Source organism: Arachis ipaensis, chromosome B04 (assembly GCF_000816755.2).
Source record: "Arachis ipaensis cultivar K30076 chromosome B04, Araip1.1, whole genome shotgun sequence".
NCBI classification, from domain to species: domain Eukaryota; kingdom Viridiplantae; phylum Streptophyta; class Magnoliopsida; order Fabales; family Fabaceae; genus Arachis; species Arachis ipaensis.
Window position 1 is genome coordinate 19,757,040 of NC_029788.2, and position 11,074 is coordinate 19,768,113.

Sequence of the window (11,074 nt, forward strand, 5' to 3'; positions counted from 1 at the left end):
AAAATTGAACATCCATAGTGTATATAGTCCAAATTCAATCACATGAAAAAAAAATAGCATAAATAAAAAAAATCAATCAGCAAGCTGCAACAAATTCGATATGATTCGCTTTAATCCAAGCATCCATGCACCCTGTGATATTACTAACCATGTTGTAATTTAAGAAACAAGAAAAAAAGGAAATCAATAGCAGAACATCAGCATGTCATGCGCAATTCAAGTAAACAGCAAAGAACCTGACATCGGTCATAACAGGCTCCATAGAAAGGAATGAGTTAAAAAATTGGCCTTCCGATTACAAAATGAACCAATCCAATTCCTGATAACAATTGCTTATTATTATTAACACTAGCAGTTATTAACAGAAAAAGATTCCTTCATAAATGCTGTAGCTCAGTTCAAAAACGTAAAATTTTTTACCTTCATATAGTATAATAGTCCTCTCGCATTATTTCGCAAAATTTCACACGGAAACAAATTTTGTTACTGTATAACTATGTATTATTATTTAAATTTAAAACGACTCTCTACAACATCCAAGATCGATAATACTATATTCATAGATACGTAGACATGAATCATGATGCAACTATAGTATTTACAACCAATTTTTCTCATATCTACTTAAGCCACCACTAAAAGCCATCTCATTTTTGCATCCATCTTTTCTTACAAGATTTGAATATCCGTAATTTATAGAAATTAAAGCTTAATCAAATGAACCAGAAACAGATAAAGAAAAGAATACTAAAATATCAAGCCTAAGCTCCATCAAATTTCAAACATGTGTGCTTTAATCTAAGGATCCATGAACCATGTGATATTACTAACCATGCTGTAATTTAAAAAAAATATGAAAATCAATAGCATAACACCCACAGTCGTGTGCAGTATGAGTACGTAGGCAGTTAAAAAAAATCAAGTTAAACAAGGTTCTTGGAAGCATAGCTGTTAAAAACTGAACTTTTAATTATGTAAGCCACCAAAACAAGTCCTAATATAACCAGCTTGCTAGGCTCCAGAGATTTGCAACAACATAAATTGCTACCTAAATGATGTAGATCATGTCACAACGCTCAACTTTAGACATTCATCCAGTACAATTTTCCCACTGCAAGTATTAAAAAATTAAACAGACAAACTAACTTGCAAAATCAAGGCAACGCACTATTTATTTCGAACTAGTGTGTCAAGAGGACTAATCATATTGACTTACTCACTGCTTTTAAAGTCTAAAGCTGCTTTATTAAGAATGTTCCCAAATATTAAGCCACTGCTAAAAGCCATCTCATTTTTGCATCCATCTTTTCTTACAAAATTGAGCATCCGTAATTTATAGAAATTAAAGGTCAATCAAATGAACCAGAAACAGATAAAGAAAATAATACTAAAATATCAAGCCAAGGCTCCATCAAATTTCAAACATGTTTGCTTTAATCCAAGGATCCGTGAACCATGTGATATTACTAACCATGCTGTAATTTAAAAAAAAAAACATATGAAAATCAACAGCATAACACTTACAGTCGTGTGTAGTATGAGTACATAGGCAGTTAAAAAAAAATCAAGTTAAACAAGGTCCTTGAAAGCATAGCTGTTAAAAACTGAACTTCTAATTACGTAAGTCACCAAAACAAGTCCTAATATAACCAGCTTGCTAGGCTCCAGAGATTTGCAACATCAGAAATTGCTACCTAAATGATGTAGATCATGTCACAACGCTCAACTTTAGACATTCATCTAGTATAATTTTCCCACCGCAAGTATTAAAAAAATCAAATAGACAAACTAACTTGCAAATTCAAGGCAACGCACTATTTATTTCGATCTGGTGTGTCAAGAGGACTAATCATACTGACTTACTCACTGCTTTTAAAGTCTAAAGCTGGGTTATTTAGAATGTTCCCAAATATTGATTGCGATGGTTATCAAATATGCTGATCAACATGTAAATAGAGTCTTTGCACGGTTAGACTCAATGCCAAAACTACTTTCACTTATATCCTATCCAACCAAATGGATAAAATGCAAGTGGACATGTGAGGAAGAAGTAAAATACACTTTCAGCTAAGACTAGAAAAATGTAAATTGATTCCAAATTATACTTACAATTTTTTCCTTAAATAAACATACAGGATTCCAATTCAAACCTATCTCTTCAATATCAAATATACATAATCAGATAATTTAACATTTTTTCAATTGTGACAGCCTTTTAGGTTAGGTTCTGGACTTAAAAAAAATTTAACATCGTCAGCCAAATTTCAAACAGCTGTGGAAAATATTCAACCATCCGTTCATGAATAAAAGTGACCATCCGACTTAGATTTCTTAAACAACTCACAAAGCAACATATTCATAGCACGTGCTTTCACACGAATTGCTGACTTACTAGTACCCGGAGGCAAAACAAACCCAAATACAGTAAATCCTTAAAAAACAAGATGCGAAAAATCGGATGCTCAGAAAGATGTACGGGTCATTATTCCTTTCAACTTCCTAACGTTCACAAACACTTGGAGAAGTCAAACAGGCACAGAAATTTCCGCAATCAGCAAAACTCTTCTATGCAAACAGAACATAAAAGTTCCTATGAACATCTAAACCTTGAATAAACGGTTATCAGGTTACTGGTTACTGACCTTCAATCTGGGAAGGGAAACACACTTCACGACTTCTCTTGTTGTATCCGAAGATGACTCCAAGCGACACGAACATGCAACGGCTACAACCTAGGAAGATTGCGGTTAAAGGACAACGCCGGCAGTGGCGGAACTTGAAACAAAATTTTGGAGGGGCCAAATAGAAAATAATTGTCAAATATTTTTTTATATGGACCTCATTTAAAATAAACTCGTCTAATCTCATCTCTTTGGTTTGGGTGATACTGTCAAATTTAAAGCTCTTTTTCAAGATCTCGTTCCAAAAAGTTAAAGTTAAAGTCATCAGATATAACTTTTTGAACTTTTGAAGGTTATATTTCACTTTCTTTGTGATTCATTAAAGTAGAAGAACTATCTACATGTGTTGATATTGTAAAAGTTATATGTTCTCCTTCTTAAATATTAGTCTTCCTCTTAAAAAATGTATCAATTCTTTGATTTTTCATTATTATTTTATATAAAAATTTGAATATATATCCTGTCAAATATATAAAGAAGAAGTTAGAAGGACAAATATTAAAATTTATAATATTTATTGAATTTTTTTTATCAATTTATACAAATATAATAATATTAATACTTATTGAATATTCTATTATTTTTTATCATATAAAAAATTAAATTAAATAAATAGTAAAATATAAAATAATATTAAATTAAATAAATAAAAGATATCTAATTTTTTATATTTGAACCTAAAGATAGAGAGAGTGTTGTTTATTGAACTTATTAGATACTTTAAGTCATAGTAAAGTATTTAAGTCAATTGAACTATTTTTTCTCTTTTGAAAAAGTACTACTAAGTTTTTTATAAAAAGTTTGGGGGGGCCATGGCCACCCCTTGTCTGAACTAAGCTCCACCACTGAACGCCGGTGATTTCTGGGCAACTTCTACGTGACGGGGCCAGGGATGTTCGCCTGCTGCTGCTCGTCTTCACAATGGAGGCGCCTGGGGATGGTCGGTTCGGCGAGTGGCAGGATGGACGGCGGGTTGCTGCAGAAAAGAAGCGACTAATGTGGGAAGGTCCTCCTTCGTCAATGCCGTTTCAAATGGCGGTAAGGGAAGGCTAATGTTTACTGAATGCTATTTGAAAAGTAGGGAAGGGGAAATGTTTTGACTGTTGGGTCAAAGAAAGGGGGGTGGGCGAGTGGATGGGATGATTATGATGGTGGTAATTATGATAATTAAAACTAGAATTTACTGAAGAGGGGTGTTTACGGGTATACCTATGTTAGTAATCTAATTGGGCTAATTTCTAGGGCCCGTTGTTCATATTGTTCAACAAAGTCATTGTCTACCTAGCATTCCCCACTTAAGAAAGATGGTATAAATAGTGGAGGGCTTGGTCTTGTGAAACCTTGCCACTCTCACCTAGATGAGTACTCTTTTGTGGCAGTGTAGTTTGATACTCACTCATATTTTTGGGACCCAATAGGCCCAGAGTCATAATTTAAGCATAATTAACTAATTAAGTCACCGAATAATAAAATACAAACCAACAGCACATCAGTATGCAAAAAAAAAAAAAAAAAAAAAAAGAAACAGTTAAACACACACACTTTATCTGTTTGATATTTTTTTCTCCTTCCTTTTAACATAAAGTCTATGCTTTAACTGAAGCTTGGGTTGTAGGTTATATTAGCTGGAAAAAAAGAAACAGTATCTTTGGCTTTGCAAAGAGCAGAACAATTTCACACTGAGCTCGTTAGACGTGGTGTCCTGTTAGTTCCTGTCATATGGGGAGAAGGTAGGAAACCAAAACAAAAACAAAAATTGAGAAGAAAGGTTTTGGTCGTCCACAAAAGGCTGCTGAAGCTCTTACAAATTAATAGCTCAGCCCCAACACTCTTGGAACAAGGCAATTACACTCTCATCAACTTCATCTAAGTCGTCCAAATTATATTTCACAACTACAGTATGCTCTTCCCAATACAAAAAAAAGAACTTCATCGCTCTCGTTAAGAAAGAAAGGTCGAGAATCCTTAACAGCACAAATATTAAAGAAGTAACTTTTAAAATTATAAAAAGAATAATAAAAAATGACAAAAAAAAAGGAGACCTAANNNNATTCGTCCAAAATATTAACTATATTATGTATACAATAAAATCAGTTATTAATATAAAATATATATTAAAATATAAATTTTATATTAAAAATAAGTTAAATAATATTGTATTTAAACAAATATACAGGGACCAATATTAGTGACGAAATAGGTGAAGAAGATAGAAATAGGATATTTGCCAAAATATGCTAGCAGACATGTGGTATTGCCATTGAAACCTCCATCTTCCTTAATTGATTTACTGGGTCTGAAACTGAAACAAACACCATCTTTGGAAAGCTGTTTCAGCTCGCAGCTCAAATGTGGCGCCAAAATATACTCCGTGTAATTTCCCTCTCAAACATTCATTGCATATTTTTTTCCAATTCACTTAACTAAGTTCAGCTTAATGCTTACTTGCTTAGAACAAATTCATTCATTTTACAGCACAATCACGACTCAGATCAAAGCATTTCCGGTAACTAGTAGCTTCTGCAATCACGAATCCGTGCTTTATTATTATTATTATTAGAATAAAATTGCGAATCACTTTCTTCTTCCTTAATTCGTGAGATAATACTCAATTTAGTCCCTGAATTTATATGCGAGTTTCAATTTAGTCCTTAAAGTTTCAATTGCCTCTATTTAGTCCCCAAACTTTGAGAACATAACTCATGTTAGTCCTTGAAACAATTTTTAACATACAAACGTTAACGGAACACTGTCGTGACAGCCGGATGCCACACTAAACTTTGTCAAATGATGACGTTTTCGTTTTGGCACTCAAATAACCTAAAAACAACATCCTAAATGGTGTTTATTAAAATTTTACCTAACAAAATAAGTAATACAATGTCGTTTTTGAGCTATTTAAATGTCAAAACCAAAACTGCATCATTTTACAAGTTTTAACGTGACATGTGATAGTCTACAACAGCGTTCTATTAACGTTTTTATACTAAAAATGGTCTCGGAGACTAATATGAGGCACGTTTATAAATTTCGGAGACTAAATAGAGGCAATTGAAACCTCATGGACTAAATTGAGACCAAATTGAGTTTTATCTCTTAATTCGCAGATGACGACGTAGATGAGCCAGACGACGCTTGTCCAAACGACGTCGTTTCGGTAAAAACCTTAAAAGCCTCTGCCGCTGCCTCCAGCAAGGTCCACTCGTTAATCCCCACACTCTCCCTTATTCACTCTCAATCTCTCATGTCTATTTCGAAATATACAAACTATTTACTATTTATTTGTTTATTTTTATGATGATAGGAAGAACTGCCTCTTCCAGTGCGGTTGGATTTTCTAAAAGGTGCCTCGGTTATCTTAATTGTCGATATTGCATTATGTTTGACTATTAACAATTAGTATTTGTGTGTAAGTTTTAATTATTATTAGTTGTCACAGGAATCTCGAATCAAAATTTGGCTGGGACAAGCAGCAGTTTGTCAATTAAGGCATGTCTTGATAAATTTTTTGAGATTCCATTACTTTTTCGATTATTTGTTATGTAAAACTAATATTGTTGTGATCAGGAACCAACAGATACACCTCCTGAAGATGAGGTTGAGATGCCCGAATTCAACGAGGGTGACAGCAATAGCATATTGGGGGAGGTAGCTGCCAATTCAAGTGACGAAGAAGTAATTCAGGATGAGGTACTTGTTGAAGTTAGTACAGAAGAACATTTTGTTTGTGATCTTATAGCAATTTGTTTTGTTAATTTCTCCAGCTCTGTACTTTTGTTGTTAATATCCTCTATTAGTAATCAATATCATCTTTTATTTTTAATATAAAGGGTAACACTGTCCTGTCGATTAGAGAGCTTCGCAAGTATGGTCCTCAATTCGTCAGATACAAACAAGTTCGAGTTTCTAATGAAAGATCTGAAGCAGTATTACCTTCCAAAGAAAGTTCTTCATGCTCAGAATTACACGCTTCCACCTCCAGAGCAGACCGATGTGGTACCTACTCTGAAGTAAATAGAAGTTTCTCCATTATAGTTAACGGCAATTTCATAAGGAATTTGAAAATTGTTAGAGAAGTATTTTGTTGAGCTGATGTGCTTTTTAGATTTCTTTGGAATCTTGTGTCATCCCAGTGCTAATTGCAGCTGTTGCAGCCAAAATAATTCAGTATTTATTTATAGGGTTCATGCTCTATGGTTGCATACGATGATTAGTAAAATAATTTCCACACAGAAATGGAGTAAAGTCTCTTATTGAAGTTGAATTTTGGATCTATTCTTCTAGTAGTAATTGATGAAGCAATTATGTTGATCGTGTACAGTTCCAAACATTTAGATGAAGAAATAATTGATCAAAATCTGAAGTGTTACTAATATGGGCTGTGGTCTACTGCTTTTCCAAACAATAATTTTGCTACATATCAGTTTTTGGGTGATTTTTTGTCCTCCCTTTGCTGTTGGGAAAATTCCTAATATTATTAGAAAAATTCCAAAAAGTACCATTTTTCCAGTGCATAAACATTTACTTCATGCTTTGAAAGTTTAAGTATTTTGTCAAATTGATAACCACTGCAGTTGTTTGGAGGAAAGCTAAGTTAAGAATTTCAATGTCATCATTGTCACACAAATGTGGGAATTTTGGTCCTTCAATGTCTGATAGATTGCCTGAAAAGAAAGCTGATGGACCTTGGGCTTCTGCAACCTTGGACAGTAATCATACAGAAGATAATAATGGTGTGGAATTAAGTTCAGATACTGAGCCGGCTGAAGCAGAAGCCATTGCACCAGGACCTAATCTACCTTCAATGGCTGATCTATTTGAAAATCTCCAAGACAAAACACATCTAGTGAGTGTCAATTTTGAAGATCTTTCCCTTCTTATTTTGGCCTATCTAATTTCTGTAAGGCCTTTCCTGTCTCTACGTTTCAGTATTTTCCACATGGTCAAACCAGAGGAAAAACAGGGCACACTGTTCAGAAGAGTAGATCCGACCTGCCGGATATGATTGCTGACAGTGAAGACTCCCCTGATCTCGTGGATAGTGGATCATCAAGTGACAATGAGGTGCGCATTTGCTAAGTTGTGTTGTTACAGTTATTACATATTTTAGTATTGTCATAACTAGCTCTACATCTTTTACAGGAGAGCGATCAACATATGAGGATTACTTTCTGTGGAAAGAAAACGCAGACCATGGCAGATCGATTTCAGGAAGCTTTGGGGGCTTCATCTGTTATTGCTGAAGGGACTCATGTTGGTGTACATAATTCATTGAGGTATGAAGTAGTAGTTTCTTTTTACTTCCATGTAATTAAGGAAAGTGAATTTGAACTAATTATGAATATAATGCTTTGTTATGTTGCTGAATAGCACAGAGCTGGAATATTTGGAAAGGTGCAGCAGGTCATGCAGACAGAGAAAGAAAGAGATTTGGACTTTTGGAAAAAGCTACAATCTGGAGCTAGACCAGATAGTAAAACTTTTGCTTTTTCTCTGTCTGCCTTTTTCATTCTTGTCTAAGTACGCATCACAAAAACTTCTGTCATATTGAAACCATTGTTACTTAGTCTCTCTCCCCCTTGTTGGGGAGGGCCAGTACATAGACACAAAGAGATAAATGCGAAGGTTATATACTCTTTTTTTTAAAAAAAACATTTGCAGGTGAACTTGGCTGCTTTGATGTGAAAATCATTTCAAGATACTTGGATGGAAAGCTGACTGTTTGTCATTGTTCATTTGGCAAGTTCAGAGAGGTAAAATTGTTAAAAATATAAGTTAAATGAGTTCACCTTTTTATGCTTATTTGACTCTACATCCTACTCTGAATTTGAGAAGATTGATTTTCTTGAAGTGGGTCACATGCTACGTGTAAGGTATACTGAGTTATTGATTCAAGGTGTTTTGATGCATTTGCAGCATTTTCCATCAACAAATAACGGAGAAAGCACCATCATCTTTAGTCCAAGGGTTTGTGACAATGTTGACCTTGAAGTTGGGAACTTGATCCGTATTCATCCGCCATGGTAAGAATGTGTGTGTGTGTGTGTATATGTATATATTTTTTTAAAGTTACTTACGGTTGCTCAACTGAGCCGAGTATAGTTGTCAGTTGTGTTAATGGGTAAATCCTGAATATTTTATTATATGCACTTTTCTGGGACTTCAACTTGATATGAAGTGCAAATGTTCTTGCTTTCCTTATCTCTTTTGGTTTTCATTCTTGGACAGGAAGGAGATTCAGGTGGGAAATGACCGTATGATATTGTGCACATATTTCTCCCAAATTTAACCCATGTTCAGTTTCTTTGACGTCATAATGGAATGCATTTGATGTGAATTGCATTATAGTTAGGGTACATAAACTCCGTCCAATATCTTGTATGTTATATCTAGCTTTGTGAAATATTCATTAACAATAGCAAATTTTTCAATTGCTAATTTGGAAGGAATCTTGCAATGTCTTGTTCTAGTGTTCCTACACATGCTACACATTCTTCTCTTCATTCATTTATTTGAGACAAATCAATGAATATCAACCATTACATTAGTAAGTGCACGATATGCTGCACACTTCATATCATATTATAATACCAGTTAGAGGATTGATTAAGCCAAGAACTCTGAATTCAGCTTCAAGAATGCAGCTATCGCCCACCAAGAATCCACTACTTGGGTCTTTAAATTTAGCCAATGCCACAAGCTGTTGATGCGTCAGCATCTTTCCTATCTTTTCTTAGTAAATTTGTATTCAATTTCTTGAGTTTAATCAAGAATTAATTATCTTTTAGCCACTATGAATGCTACTTTGAGTCTTGTGCAATTTTGTTTATTTTAGGTAGTATTTGGTTGGATTTGATGGAGCTTCCGCAGAAAAAGAGAAGAAGGCTATATAGGGCAGAAATGCTTAGAGGATAGAGAGGAAGCTTGCACAAATGGAATCAGCACAAGAATTAAAGGAGATGACAGCGAGGAGCGACGCTTTCGCGTACCTGACGCGTACGCGTGACACGCGAAGAAGACGCGTACACGTGACATGCACCACGTGCAGAAAACGCAGAAAACGCTAATTGATTCAATTGTTAATTCAGATTTAAACTTTAATTTTAAAATAGGAAAAGATATTATATTTAGTTTTAAAAAATAGATTTTAAATTAATTAGGATTAGATATAAAAGAAAAGAGGAACTTCCCTTCAGGGGATTATTCCATTCCAATTAGTTAACTTCTCATTCCATCTCAACCAAAATACAATTTATCATAATCCTAGTTTTCACTCTGAACCATGAGCAACTAAATATCCACTGTTAAGGTTAGGAGCTCTGTCTATTGTATGGATTGATACTATTATTTTTCTATTTTAATTCATGTATTGATTTATATTTCAAGAATTGTTTTCGTTCTTTATTTTATGAATTTGGATGGAACGGAAGTATGACCCTCTTTCTAATTAAGTGTTTGTATAACTTGAAAAAGCTCTTTACTTGAACAACAGCTTGAAAACATATTCTCCTAAATTCTAATTATCTGGACTTAACGGGATACGTGACATATAATCCTCTTATATTTGGGTAATTAGGATTTCTGTGGCATATAAACTAGAATTGAACTTCACCCTCTAATTAGAATTAAGTGACCAAGGAATTGGCAGTTGATGAATTTTAGAAGAGACTAGAAAGGTCTAAGGAATTAGGGTCTAGTCACATATAGTTTGCCATGAATTAAATCTTGCATGATTAGAATAAATTAATAAGAAAAGTTAATCCAGAAAATAGATATCTCTGAAGCCTTAACTGCCTTCTTCATATTTTATTCCCAACTTATTTATTTGCCTGTCTTTTGTTTAATGCCTTTTGAATACCAAAACACTCTTTTCTGTTTGTCTAACTAAGTAAATTAATCAACCACTGTTGCTTAGTCCTTCAATCCTCGTGGGATCGATCCTCACTCACCTGAGGTATTATTTGGTACGACCTGGTGCACTTACCAGTTAGTTTGTGGTTATAAATTCCGCACCAAGTTTTTGGCGCCGTTGCCGGAGATTGATAGTGATTAACAACTATTCGTTGTTTGATTGCTTAGATTAGGCGTTTTAGTTTTAATTTTATTTAAATTTTGCTTAGTATTTTCGAAAAAAAAATTTAAATAAATAAATAGCACTAATATTTTTCCTTAATTTCTGAAATTAAGTTTGGTGTCACCTAGTTAATTTCATTTTAATTTTCTCGTTTATTTTCACTGTTAATTTTCGAAAATTTTGTCTAATTCTACCTATAATTTTCGAAATTTATTTATTTATTTAGTATTTTTATTTTATTATTTTACACAGGTTACCTCACAGGGACTTCTTTGCACTCTAACATAGAGAATCCCATCTTTTCTTGTCCTCTGTTTGT

General features: G+C 33.9%; 1 protein-coding gene across 19 annotated transcripts; it reads left to right on the forward strand.

Moving 5' to 3' along the window:
- Nucleotides 4,884-9,895, forward strand: LOC107639083. 19 transcript variants are annotated; one of them, XR_002360822.1, is made up of 14 exons: nucleotides 4,884-5,054; nucleotides 5,157-5,187; nucleotides 5,789-5,877; nucleotides 5,986-6,025; nucleotides 6,112-6,170; nucleotides 6,249-6,371; nucleotides 6,512-6,677; nucleotides 7,256-7,527; nucleotides 7,587-7,745; nucleotides 7,824-7,957; nucleotides 8,052-8,201; nucleotides 8,343-8,434; nucleotides 8,598-8,704; nucleotides 9,517-9,895. XR_002360822.1 is itself a non-coding variant. In XM_021120940.1 (14 exons), the coding sequence occupies exons 1-14, from the start codon at nucleotides 5,031-5,033 to the stop codon at nucleotides 9,518-9,520; spliced, it is 1,398 nt and encodes a 465-aa protein (XP_020976599.1). In that variant the 5' UTR covers nucleotides 4,886-5,030; the 3' UTR covers nucleotides 9,521-9,577. The 19 variants fall into 19 exon arrangements, 10 of the variants coding, with proteins under 10 accessions (XP_020976599.1, XP_020976600.1, XP_020976601.1 ...); XR_002360821.1 differs by lacking the exon at nucleotides 9,517-9,895 and adding an exon at nucleotides 8,910-9,178; XR_002360826.1 differs by lacking the exon at nucleotides 9,517-9,895 and adding an exon at nucleotides 8,910-9,178 and having other exon boundaries at nucleotides 8,052-8,154; nucleotides 8,343-8,455.